Source organism: Manis javanica, chromosome 2 (genome assembly GCF_040802235.1).
Source record: "Manis javanica isolate MJ-LG chromosome 2, MJ_LKY, whole genome shotgun sequence".
Taxonomy (NCBI): domain Eukaryota; kingdom Metazoa; phylum Chordata; class Mammalia; order Pholidota; family Manidae; genus Manis; species Manis javanica.
The window spans coordinates 11,511,089-11,525,597 of NC_133157.1; the positions used below are offsets into that span (position 1 = coordinate 11,511,089).

Sequence of the window (14,509 nt, forward strand, 5' to 3'; positions counted from 1 at the left end):
ACAATGCTCTAGGGACTGAGCAGCTCCAGAGAGTACAGCTTCTGGGCACTAGAGGGTGCCATATACAAATATGAAACATGAAATGAACCCTCTTCAAACTAAAATCGTACAAACACCAGAAAAAGTCAAATGAAACCAATCTGATCAATTTTCCTGAAAGAGATTTCAAAATAAAAATCATAAACATGTTCATGGAGGTATAGAAAAATATTCAAGAACTCAGGAATGAATTCTGGTCGGAGATCCAATCATTAAGGAATACAATGGAGGGTTTTAAAAGCAGATTAGATAAGGTGGAGGAGACAATAAATGAAAAAGAAATTAGAAGAGGGGAATAAAAGAAGTTGAGGCACAGAGAGAAAAAGTATCTCTAAGAATGAAGGAATATTGAAAGAACCGTGTGACCAAATGGAACAATATTCGTATTATAGGGGTACCAGAAGAAAAGGAGAGAAAAAGGAATAGAAAGTGTCTTTGAGGAGGTTGTTGTTGAAAACTTCCCCAATTTGGGGAAGCAGATTAATCTCCTAGATGATGAAGGTACATAGGTTTCTCAACACAAGGGATCCAAGGAAACACAACACCAAGACATATAAATTAAAATGGCTAGGATCAAGGATAAAAACAGACTATTAAAAGCAGGCAGAGAGAGAAAAAAAGATCACATACAAACGAAAACCCATCAGACTATCATCAGACTTCTCAGCAGAAACCTTACAGGCCAGAAGGGAGTGGCATGATATATTTAATGCAGAGATGCAGAAGGGCCTTGAACCAACAATACTCTATCCAACAAGATTATCATTTAAATTTGAAGGAGGGATTGAACAATTCCCAAATAAGCAAAAGCTCAGAGACTTTACCTCCCACAAACTGTCAATACAGTGTACTTTGGAGGGACTGCTATAGATGGAAGTGTTCCTAAGGCTACATAACTGACACCAGAGGTAATAAAACCACAGTAAAGAAAGCAGACCAGTGAATTACTAAGCAAATGCAAAATTAAATCAACAACCCCCAAAGTCAGTCAAAGGATAGACAAAGAGTGTAGAATATGATACCTAATATACACAGAATGGAGGAGGAGGAAAAAAAAAAAAAGAGATTGAATCTTTAGATTGTGTTTGTAAATAGCATACTAAGTTAAGTTAGAGTCTTAGATAGTAAGGAAGATACCCTTTAACCTTTGGTAACCACAAATCTAAAGCCTGTAATGGCAGTAAGTACATACCTATTGATAACCACCCTAAATGTAAATGGTCTGAATGCACCAATCAAAAGAAATAGAGTCACTGAATGGATAAAAAAACAAGACCCATCTATATGCTGCCTACAAGAGACTCACTTCAAACCCAAAGACATACAGTGACTAAAAGTGAAGGGATGGAAAAAGATATTTCATGCAACTAATAGGGAGAAAAAAGCTGGAGCTGCAGTACTTGTATCAGACAAAATGGACTTCAAAACAAAGAAAGTCACAAGACACAAAAAGGACATTACATAATATAAAGGGGTCAGTCCAACAAGAGGACATAACCATTATAAATATCTATGCATCTAACACAGGAGGCATCTACATATGTGAAATAAATACTAACAGAATTAAAGGGAGAAATAGAATGCAATGCATTCATGTAGGAGACTTCAACACTCCACTCACTAAAAAGGACAGATCAACCAGACAGAAAATAAGGAGACAGAGGCACTGAACAACACATTAGAACAGATGGAGCTAATAGACATCTACAGAACTCTACACCCAAAAGCGGCAGGATACACATTCTTCTCAAGTGCACATGGAACATTTTCAAGAATAGATCATATACTAGGCCACAAAAAGAGCCTCAATAAATTCAAATAGACTGGAATTGTACCAACCAGTTTCTCAGACCACAAAAGTATGAATCTAGAAATAAATTATGCAAAAAAAAAAGAAAAATCCCACAAACACATGGAGGCTTAACAATATGCTCCTAAATAACCAATGGATCAATGACCACATAAAAACAGAGATCAAGCAATATATGGAGGAAAATGACAACAATAATTCTACACAAGAAAATCTGTGGGATGCAGTGAAGGCCATGCTAAGAGGGAAGTACACTGCAATACAGGCCTACCTCAGGAAAGAAGAACAATCCCATATGAACAGTCTAATATCACAATTAATGAAACTAGAAAAAGAAGAACAAATGAGGCCCAAAGTCAGTAGAAGGAGGGACATAATAAAGATTAGAGCATAAATAAAATTGAGAAGAATAAAACAATAGAAACAATCAATGAAAGCAGGAGCTGGATCTTTGAAAAAATAAAAAAATTAGATAAACCTATAGCCAGACTTATAAAGAAAAAAAGAGACTATACACATAAACAGAATCAGAAATGAGAAAGGAAAAATCACTACGGATACCACAAAAATACAAAGAATTAGTAGAGAACACTATGAAAAATTATGCTACAGACTGGATAACCTAGAAGAAATAGACAATTTTCTAGAAAAATACAACCTTTCAAGGCTGACCCTGAAAGAAACAGAAAATCTGAACAGACCAATTACCAGCAACGAAATTGAACTGGTAATCAAAAAACTACCTACGAACAAAACCCCTTCACTGCTGAATTTTATCAAACATTTAGTGAAGACCTAATACCCATCCTCCTTAAAGTTTTCCAAAATGTAGAAGAAGAGGGAATACTCCCAAATTCATTCTATGAGGCCAGCATCACTCTAATACCAAAACCAGGCAAAGATACACACACAAAAAGAAAATTACAGACCAATATCCCTGATGAACACAGATGCAAAAATATTCAACAAAATATTAGCAAACCAAATACAAAAATACATCAAAAAGATCATTCGTCATGATCAAGTAAGATGTATCCAGGGTTGCAAGGATGGTACAGTATTAGAAAATCCATCAACATCATCCACCACAACCACAAAAAGGACAAAAACCACATGATCATCTCCATAGATGCTGAAAAAGAATTTGACAAAATTCAACATCCATTCATGATAAAAATTCTCAACAAAATGGGTACAGAGAGCAAGTACCTCAACATAAAAAAGGCCATATATGACAAACCCACAGCTAACATTATACTTAACAGTGAGAAGCTGAAAGCCTTTCCTTTAAGATTGGGAACAAGACAAGGATGCCCACTCTCTCCACTTTTATTCAACATAGTTCTGAAGGTCCTTGCCATGGCAATCAGACAACACAAAGAAATAAAAGGCATCCAGATTGGTAAAGAAGAAGTTAAACTGTCACTGTTTACAGATGGCATGGTATTGTACATAAAAAACCCTAAAGAATCCACTCCAAAACTACTAGATCTAATATCTGAATTCAGCAAAGTTGCAGGATACAAAATTAATACACAGAAATCTGTTGCATTCCTATACACTAATGATGAACTAGCAGAAAGAGAAATGAGGAAAACAACTCCATTCACAATTGCATCAGAAAGAATAAAATACCTAGGAATAAACCTAACCAAGGAAGTGAAAGACTTATACTCTGAAAACTAAAAGACACTCATGAGAGAAATTAAAGAAGATACCAATAAATGGAAACACATCCCATGCTCATGGATAAGAATTAATATTGTCAAAATGGCCATCCAGCCTAAAGCAATCTACAGATTCAATGCAATCCCTATCAAAATACCAACAGCATTCTTCAACAAACTAGAGAAAATAGTTCAAAAATTCATATGGAACCACAAAAGACCCCGAATAGCCAAAGCAATCCTGAGAAGGAAGAATAAAGCTGGGGGGATTACACTTCCCAACTTCAAGCTCTACTACAAAAGCCACAGTAATCAAGACAATCTGGTACTGGCACAACAACAGAACAGACCAATGGAACAGACTAGAGAGCCCAGATATAAACCCAACCATATATGGTCAATTAATATATGATAAAGGAGCCATGGACATACAATTGGGAAATGACAGCCTCTTCAACAACTGGTGTTGGCAAAACTGGACAGCTACATGCAAGAGAATGAAACTGGATTACAGTCTAACCCAATACACAAAAGTAAACTCTAAATGGATCAAAGACCTGAATGTAAGTCATGAAATCATAAAACTCTTAGAAGACAACATAGGCAAAAATCTCCTGAATATAAACATGAGCAACTTTTTTCTGAAGCCATCTCCTCAAGCAAGGGAAACAAAAGTAAAAATGAACACATGGGACTACATCAAACTAAAAAGCTTCTGTAGAGCAAAGGACACTATCAACAGAACAAAAAGGCATCCTACAGTAGGGGAGAATATATTTGTAAGTGACATATCTGACAAGGGATTAACATCCAAAATACATAAAGAACTCACATGCCTCAACAACCAAAAAGCAAGTAATCCGATAAAAAATGGGCAGAGGATATGAACATACAACTCTCCAAAGAAGAAATTCAGATGGCCAACAGGCACATGAAAAGATGATCCACATCACTAATCATCAGGGAAATGCAAATAAAAGCCACAATGAGATACCACCTCACACCAGTTAGGATGGCCAGTATCAAAAAGACTGAGATCAACAAATGCTGGCGAGGGTGCAGAGAAAGGAGAACCACCCAACACTGCTGGAGGGAATGTAAGCTAGTTCAATCATTGTGGAAAGCAGTATGGAGGTTCCTCAAAAAACTAAAAATAGAAATACCATTTGACCTGGGAATTCCACTCTTAGGAATTTACCCAAAAAGTACAAATTCTCAGATTCAAAAAGACATATGCACCTCTATGTTTATCGCAGCACTTTTTACAAAAGCCAAGATATGGAAGCAACCTAAATGTCCATCAGTAGATGAATGGATAAAGAAAATGTGGTACATAGACACAATGGAATACTATTCAGCCATAAGAAAGAAACAAATCCTACCATTTGCAACAACATGGATGGAGCTGGAAGATATTATGCTCAGTGAAATAAGCCAGGTGGAGAAAGACAAGTACCAAATTATTTCCCTCATTTTTGGAGTGTAACAGCGAAGTATAAGTGAAGGACCAAAATAGCATCAGACTCACAGACTCCAAGAAGGGACTTGCAGTTACCAAAGAGGGGCATGGGAGGGCAGGTGGGGAGGGGGGATTGAGGGGTATTATGATTGGCACACATGTTGTGGGGGAGATCATGGGTAAGACAGTGCAGCACAGAGAAGACAAGTAGTGACTCTGTGAATCTTACTACACTGATGGACAGTGACTGCAATAGGGTACAGGGGGTGGGTGGGGATTGATAATATGGGTGAATGTAGTAACCACATTGTTTTTTCAGGTGAAACCTTCCTAAGAGTGTATATCAATAATACCTTAGTAAAAAAAAAAAAAAAAAACAGGTAGAAGAAAGAATGCCTCCATTACTGCATTGCTATAGAAATAAGAAACACCTTAAAGGTAATACACACACACACACACACACACACACACACACATTTATGTATGTATGTATGTATTTTATATTACTGAAAGGTCATTTGTCCCTGGATTACAAGAGCCACATGGAGAAATTCCTTCATATACTGTACACTTAAAAGTTATGTATAGTAGCCTATGTAAATTACAGCTTGCTGTAAATATATACTGAAAAAAATTTTTAAGTACTTCCCCCCCCCAAAATTCAGAGTAAAGTAAAAACTGTTAATTACCATCCCCATACAACAATAACTATTACTTCTAAGCAGACAGTAAAGCAATACCAACTTTCATTAGATAACACTCGTGTAAAACAGAAAATCATTCACAGTATAATAATGGTTAAAGGATTTGTGTTTTCTTACCATCTATCACCAGCAACTTAAACTAATACACATTCACTAGATATCTTTTTAGGTTCTAGCCAACTGCATGACAATGAAAACTTAGTAAGAAATGCAAAGCACATGACACCAGCATATACAAAGCATTGATCAAACTATCAGATTTTGTTTAGAGCTGATCTTTTACACATCATATAACTAACCAGCTTCCTTTTTCAGAAACTGATGTCACCATTTTCATAGAACACTTCATTTTCTCTGAAAGAATAGAAAACTTCAACTTCATGTCTTTAAATTATCTGTATAAATAGCCACACCAAAAATATTTAAAAAGTAATTTTAAGCCAAATACTTCAAAGGACTTTAAAAGAAGCAGAATGATACAGTTACAACTGAGAATTACATATCCAAACTATGACTTACCAACAAAAGCAAAAAATCACCGAGGCGTATGTACCTTTGCTAGCTATACATGTTACATGCCCTCATTCTTACTGCTAGTATAAAGCTCTGTCCATCCTTCCATGCTGGGGAAGCTCTTTTCTGGAACACATCTCTTAAAAGTTACACTGCTGATAAAGACTCTACTTGTCTCTCAGGGTGCATTAATCAGTCCTTTTGATGATTCCCACTGCTTTTTCAGACTATCATATGACTTATGTCTCGTAAGACAGTTAATTGCTTTTTTGTTTGACCTCCCAGCTCCAGCTTTGTGGTTTTAGTAGGTACTCAGTAAATTAAGCAATAATATCAACATAATGGAGGGCATCAGAATAATAATTCTTGAAAGGAAAAAACATCTGTGTTCAAAAAAGATGAGAAAGAACACTAACATTTTGGGCAAATAAAAGTCATTTTCTGGTGAAGAAAGGTCCAACTTCATGTTCAACTGCTGTTCTTTCCCTATATTGTATATTTTTAAAAAGTAATAGTTTTATAGAGGTATTAATCTCTTATAGGTTTTAAATATATTTTTAAAAGAAATCCCACCTTTTGAACATTGAATTATTCTATTATTGAGCGTTCTGTGGAATTCACTCATAACCCAGATTTGGGAATTACACACCATTGGAGAAACTGTTTCTCAAAGATAAACACTTCAGGATTTTGAGAGAACAAAAAGAAGAATGAAAACCAGTAACATGGGCTCAAAGGTACAGAGCATTACCTAACCTTCCAGAAAATCAAATTCTTGTACACCTGTATAAGTCATAGTTTTCGCTGCTTGAGTGCAAAACCTTGAAGAATGCACGAACTTGAGGACACTTAAAAGAGAAAAGGAAAATTCTTCACTTTAGAGGAATGAGCTAAAAGGAATATGGTTTAAGATAAGAGAACCATGTCCTTCCAACTGTAGAAACTAGAACTAGACCTTCCCTACAAAGGGCACATTTCTGTGAAACAAAAGAGTTTTCACACACTGCATCGCACAACTCACCTGACTAAAAATGTAATTATCATCTAAAAGTATTTAGATATAAAAGGAGCAGAAGTCATACTTTCCCTGAGAGAAGTCAACCAAGATGACCTATATGCCTATGCCTTCTCTTTTGTACCAATACTAGAAACTTTGGCCTAGAAGTATAAAAGCTCTATTCTTATATTAGATATAGGAATTATTAAGAAACTGGAAACCAAATAGCCACAATGATGTTTTCATAACACATTTCTGAAAGGTTTAATGGTAAAGTTGAATTATCATCTCCGTACCTTTGTGATGAGAATTCTGTATTTCTCTACCAGGTGGTCACTGTTGTGACAGCCAGCTAGCAGCTGCCAGACTTCTCCTCTGAGTGCTTCAGGAACACCACTTCTTACCAAGGATGACAACTGCCTTGGTCTCACACTCAAATTGAGATGCCTAAAAACAAAGTCATATTCTGTAAGTGCATAAAAGAGAGAGCCTTGAAAGACTTATTTTTATGAAAACTAAAAGATTTACAAAGACTTAAGAAAATAACACACACTTTAAAAAAAAAACCCAACTGTTGAATTACATGTGGCCAAGATAACTGTCAAAGGTTGAGTGGAGGAAAGATTTGTGCATACTGTTTTCTAAATATCTTTAAATTGCTGCTTTACCTTTGTTTTTCTTTAATAAAAATCAAAACTGTGAACCACAGCTTTATGGTTGTAGTTTATGTCAGAAAAACAAAGCATAATTCCCAAACAAAACAAAGACAGCCAAAGATAAGGTCTTGTGCCTGCATCAAAACTGACAAGTAAACTGTGTATTCATATGTTCTAAGTTAAAATAAGTATTTGTTTTAAGTTGATATAAATATAAAAATCCTTTCAGCAGTAGCTTTTCTGAATGACTGTAGTGGATAAAGTTTCTAGTGTATTATTAAGACATCAAAACAAGTTATTGTTAAGTCTTTGATCTTCACTTATCTCATCTATAAAATGGGGAAAATTAAATTCATCTAGAAGTGCTGATACCAACTTACAAAGTGCTTTTGCACATAATCTTATTTGACCCACACAATGACCATCTGCAGTAGGCAGGAGTATCTCCATTTTTACAGATGGAGAAAGAAGTTCAGGGACTGGGACTGAGTTAGACCTCAAATTCTCAAACCAATGAATGTTCTGTTGATTATGCCACAGCTGCTGTGTGATCTGAAAGCCATTCGTACTGAGTCGTTAAAGGAGGATTGGGACATGGAGAAGCTCTGTGACTATCAGATTTAGGTAGAAGTTACTGATAACAAAATGACCACTATCAAAATATAAAAAGGCCTGAAACTTTTCTTTAAATGTTCCTTGAATTCTAGCAGAATAATGCACAGCAAATTTAAAAATGGGTATTTCTAAGATGCTAGTAGTCTAATGCAAGAGCTATTGACAATTCAGTATAGTTTTGACTTTGCTTAGGGAAAACAGTTATGTAAAATTTGAAGAGTTGGGAGCAAAAAGAACAAAACTAGTTCTTTTAGTTAATTCAAGGACTGGTACAATATGGCCTGTGGGCCGAATCCAGCCCACCACCTGTTTCTGCAAATTAAGTTTTACTGAAACCCAGCCATTTTTACTTGTTTACATATTGTCTATGACTGCTTTTGCACTACAAACAGCAAAACTGAGTAGTTGTGAAAGAAGACTACTGGGCCACAAAGCCTAAAATATATACATTTAGCCCTTCACAGAAAAAATAAACCTAACCTCAGGTTTATATGCTAATCCTAGCTTAATTTATACTGGTAAAATTATTTCCAGAACAACTGCATGTAATATTAACTTTATTCAAGTCAGCATATACTATTATACACTAACAGTTCTCTCATGCATAAATAGTCACATATAAATAAACTTGAGAATTAGAGCTCAAAGATACTATTACTACTACTGTCCCTAAAAAGCTGACATAGAGTTAAACCAGCTTTGGGATCAGATCTGTTAAAAATTCTGTGTCTGCCATTTATTAACTAGAATTGCTGACAATCTCTGAGCCAGTTTTCTCATCTGTAAGAATGGACAGTAGTTTATAAGGTTGTTATAGTTGAAATAAGAGCACATACCTTAGCACAGGGTCTGGCACATGATAAATTCATTAATTCTTACTATAGTTACTACTATTATAATATTCATCATTTTTTATTCTACAATAATCCTGAACAGTAGCTTTATACTTGTATTTTGTAAATGAAGAAACAGACTCAGAAGAGTTTAGTAATTTGCCCAAGACCATAAAACTTGGAAGCGAGAGAGGTAGGATTTGAAGCCAGGTCTACCAGGCTCTAAAATTCCATGATATTACAATGCTTTCTATCTGTATTACACATATAATAATGGTGAAAAAAAAATAATGATGAAATGAAGAAGAGAAACTGTATTATTATTTCTGAAGCTATGACTGAAACCAAGAAGTTTTAAATACCGGGAAGACAGTTGAGACAGATGGAAACTCAGTTAATATATTTGGGGGAGTGGGAGAAAGACATAATTAAATGAATAAGCAAAGCTTGGTAACCAGTTTCAAGCAACTGTAGAAAATGTTGTTGAGTTCATCTGAGAAAAAGTAGAGTTTAAATGCTCTATCTAAATGATTTTAACTATACTATTAAATAACCACATCAAGACTCAATTACACTTTTATTTAAGAACAAAAATCTTCTTATACAGATGAAATTCCTGAAGCAATAGTCCAAACACTCCAAATTCGAAGACCTAAATATATAATTGTGATAAGGGCATCAGCAGGTTTGTCTCCTAATTACTAAAGGCATATCAAAAATAAATGAGGAGTATTCCCCTAGGGGACTTTTTAGAGTGATTCATTTATTAAAACACATGTGTAAAGACCAAAATGTTTGCATTTTCCTTCTGTACAATTTGAAATTTCCCAATGCAGAGGGTGTTCTACCAAAAGCATAAAGCATTGTGAGAATGTTAGGAGCAGACGATGTCCATTTAGTCTATTTCTTAACGGCATGAGTTTTTTAAATTCTGAGACACAGTTTACCAAGACTAGAGTGGAAGGTTTCAATAGCGAAACTTCTGAGAAAAATCAGACCCCAAAGTAACAGACCCATGGGAATATTACATGATAACCAGAAAAGTCAGAAATAGAGAAATGCTAGAATTACTTTTAAGCTCAGCTTTTGCCAGCATATTCTGGCGTCCTACATAGAGGAAAAAGGAAACTACGCAAATGTCTCACCAACCTGGCTTACTAGAGACTCTACGGTTTCATTCATATCTGAAGGGAGTGTACTCTTCCTAGACAGTCTATAGGATAGTGCTTCTGAACACTGTTGTCAAGCTAACTTGAGTTGATGGGAAATTCCTGAATTTTGTAAGTGTTAGTAGGAAAATAATTGGTACGCAGTTAATGTATCACTCTGCTATCACTTTAGGTACATAAGATAGATAAAGAAAAACCCCACATGTGCCCTCTTCACTATTGTGTATTATCTTAACCAGTTAGTGGTTCCTAATTGCTTCAATATAAAGGACCTCTTTCCTTATTTATTCTCTCCATGATTTACATGTTTGAATGAATATTTTCTGCATCAAGGAGTATTAGGTTTCTGACACTCTGAAAGTTGACTTCAGATCCTCAGTATTACCCTTAAAAACCTCTAAAAACAGATTCTAGAATGTGAACTTCAAACTTAGGTTTCTGTTATTGGTTTTAAAATTGAGTATGGTAGTCAGGTAAGCTATCCTACCCATAAAATGAATACTGCAGTTGAAGAGAACTATTCCATTATAACTTACCATTTTGACAGTAGTTCTCCCCATGTTTCAAGAATTTTTTCTGCACATTCTTTGGATACATCACCAGATCCACTCAAGAGAGGTTCATCATTATCTTTAATAAACACAACACAAAAAAGGATAACAGAGATGGCTATGCTAGCCAGAAGAATGACATGGAAATTTAACAATCAAATTTAAAAGATTTTTACTGGGAGCATAAAGTCACAATTTCTCTCTTTCAGTACATAGATATGAATAAAAAGAAAATAAAAATGGTCCTAGGTAAATGTTGTTATAATCTCTTTAATTCTCTTTTGTTTTCCATATAGGTCCATATTATGTCAACTGCAGAAAAGGCATTTACTTATAAAATGATAGGACCCAAAATATGGTATGCTTTCTCTCCTTTTCCAAGGCAAACAGCCATATGCATGAAAATAAATAGCAGTCTTACTTATAAAATTGAAAAAATTATATATCACCTAAGTGTCCAACAATAGAATAGCTGAATAAATTATATGTTCACAATATTATTTCATGTTGACATTTCTTTACATAATAATCTGGCAAAATACCACATAAAATAAAAATATCAAGAGCTAAATCTTCATTATGATCCAATTTATGTTAGAAAATAGGAAACAGTCTGGAATGAACTATGCCAGGACATTACCAATTAATGCCTCTGAGTGATGGAATTATCATTGATTTTTTTCTCTCCCTTCATGTTTGTATGACTTACTGAATTTTCTACAGTAGCACACGATTAATTTCAAGCTTAATTCTAGTAATTAGGAAAAGTAATTCAAATAAGAATTTAAAGACAGTGAAAAAAGTGACACTGATAAAGGCATGTGAGAGGAAATGAAAAGCGTAATCCAAGTGGGGAAAAATATGGACTAAGACAACTACTTAATCCTTTTCTGTTGGACGCTTCGAAGTTTTCAACTTTTTGCTACAAATAGTATCAGGAGCAACAAATCTCATTGCTTTCATTAGGCTCATGACCAGAAGTGGACTTCCTGGGCTTAAAAAAATGCATACTTTTAAGGATTTTGAAACTTGCTAACAAACTCCTTTCCAAAGTGGTTTTACCAATTTACATTCCACTAATTGGTTACGATACTATTTGTTTCCATGTGCCCTCACCAATGCTGCTTCTAGGTTTTTTGGCTTAACCTGCCAGAAACAAAGTTTGGATCTTTGTACCTCTGATGACTACATTATGAATTTGCATTCCTACTAGAGAGAACAATTATCTGAGAGCACTGATTCTAAAGGTTGAGAAATTCATGATACTTTTTAAATTTCTTTTCCTTATAATGCCTTGGACATTAGTAGTTCTAAAGGTGCACAGGAAAATGGACTGACTGAATGTAAATGAGACATCTCCCGTAGACTGCTTAGTAAGGAAAAGGCAAACGTTCAAGGGCACTAAGATAAACTTCCCATTCTTGACTACTGCCATAATTGGCCCTACTTTCTAATGCCTCAAATAATTCTCTACTTATTAAAGTATCAGTATAATGCAACTCTTTGGTGGAAGAAAGCTATAAAAATACTAAAACTTACAAGAGATGACAATCCCTTCAACAAGATTAACAGATCTATTTTATAAAACTCTCTTTTACTGTTAAAGATGATTTCAACAAATTTGAACAGTAGTAGTTTGAAATCAGTGTTTAAAACTCCATGTATCTAATACAGGTGGGGAGTGAACAGGCAATCTCAGCTGCAGAATGCTGTCTCTAAACACCTCTCGTTTATAACTGCTGGCTTCTTGCCCTGTGAGCACAAATGTCCTATAGATAAGGAGCCTCTCTAAAAGACTGAAGCCATTTCTTTCCAGGGAGCAAACAGATCACAGCTGGATTGGTTTCCCTAGTTTGAGAGAATTAAAAGATGGCATGATCCCAGTTCTCCTGTCATTAGCTTTTCCTATGGAAATGGATTCTGCAGCAGGGTCATCTATCTGCCAATACTTAATGACCACCTGTTAGAACCAGGAATTGTGTTATATGCTAAGGAAACCATGCTGAGCAAAAAAATGACACATTCTCTTCCTTGCAGAGCTTGTGCTCTACTGTTTCTATTGTCCCATGGTCTGCCTGTGGCCGTTAGTCCTTCTCTCTCCCTGGTTAAGAACTGTCAGTAGAGGCCACCTGAAACTCCTCAATTATACTAAAAAAATCTATGCCTATAGACTGAAACTAGGTGTCAATCCTGATGTTTTCATTTAGTTGGATCCAAATTTCTTTGTAACCGGTAGGTATTCTTTAAAATTTATATTATGGAGATTTGCACATTCTCTGGTTTTGTTAACAAATAGAGTGCCATTCTCAGTTTTTGGTGGCTTTGTTTTAATTGCTGAATTTATGGGGAAGAGAGCTCTGTAAACTTCCGCTTGTTCTGCCATCTTAAGCAGTGTTGGCCTAGAGGGAAACTGCAATTCTCAAGTCTTACCAGTTAGACAATGAAAACCTGTAACAGTGAGAACAATTTCACCCTTCCCAGTTTTACCATGACTTCAATTGCTTCTGCAGGAAATTCTAAATTCTATCTCTGAACTGTTTCAAAAACAATACATGTGCTTTCTCTGCACTTCAAAATGCTTTATGTGAACTAAATGCACACAGATGATGACTGAATAGAGCTTAGACTATTAACTAATAGACCTGGATTAAAATCCTCCCTGCCAATTTCTAGTTGCGACCTTGGGCAAACTCACTATCTGTGAGTCCATTGCCTATGTGCAATTAAGGATGATAATAAATCCTATTTTTCAGTATTTCTTGAGGATTACATAAACAAAGTATTATTTTACTTTATAAACAAAGTACTTGCCTACCACCTATTAAGCCTTAGTAACTGGTGGACATTAATATCACTAATAAAATATCCTTAGTTGATTAGTCATAGGAAAAGTGGAAGTTACAAGAACAATGGGAATTTCAAGTCAGAGCTTGCTCTAAACTTGAAAAAAAGTACATATAATCATGGATCCGTATTTCTTTCAACCCAGTCAGTCATTCTTGCCACCTCCATGCCTTTAATGCAGTTTCTTAGCCGGCAGTGCCCAAACCAGCCCATCTATCCCTGCTGAATTTTCCTTGCACTCCAGCTCAAACACTGTTCTTCATGTTTCACCACATTGCCTACAATGAAAAGTGGATTCTCCTCTGAATTTCCAGAACACTTCCTGTGAACCTCACATTAGACACATGCCTCATATGACCCACCATAATCAAATTTTATTCTCTTCAAAATAAAGCCCTGGTATAAAATTATAAACTAAACTTTCACTTTTCCTGTGCTCCTTCACTCAATTTATCACTTCTATATAGTTATCTTTTAAGAGATTGACAGACTGACAGATTAATTCATAGATATAGCCATAAAAAAAGGAGGAAAAAAAAAGTACAGGTTGATTCCTATTGTTTACTGGTGTTTATCCTAATGTTTACTGGCATATATACTTTGTGATAGGGTCACGTGTGCCACATTTTGGCAAGTGAACTTGGCCTTGTAA

At 35.3% G+C, this 14,509-nt stretch overlaps 1 protein-coding gene across 15 annotated transcripts in view; it reads right to left on the reverse strand.

The window, feature by feature from the left end:
* The window catches only part of RABGAP1 (RAB GTPase activating protein 1), a 163,144-nt gene that overhangs the window by 87,182 nt on the left and 61,453 nt on the right, over window positions 1-14,509 (reverse strand). For all 15 annotated transcript variants that reach the window (XR_012126332.1, XR_012126331.1, XR_012126330.1 and 12 more), the window contains 2 exons: window positions 10,999-11,092; window positions 7,486-7,636 (listed from right to left, as the gene is read on the reverse strand). Coding sequence is in view for 8 of the 15 variants with exons in the window: in XM_073224856.1 (XP_073080957.1) it covers window positions 7,486-7,636; window positions 10,999-11,092 (245 nt within the window). In the remaining 7 variants the exon portion in view is untranslated. The remainder of the gene's footprint in view (window positions 1-7,485; window positions 7,637-10,998; window positions 11,093-14,509) is intronic.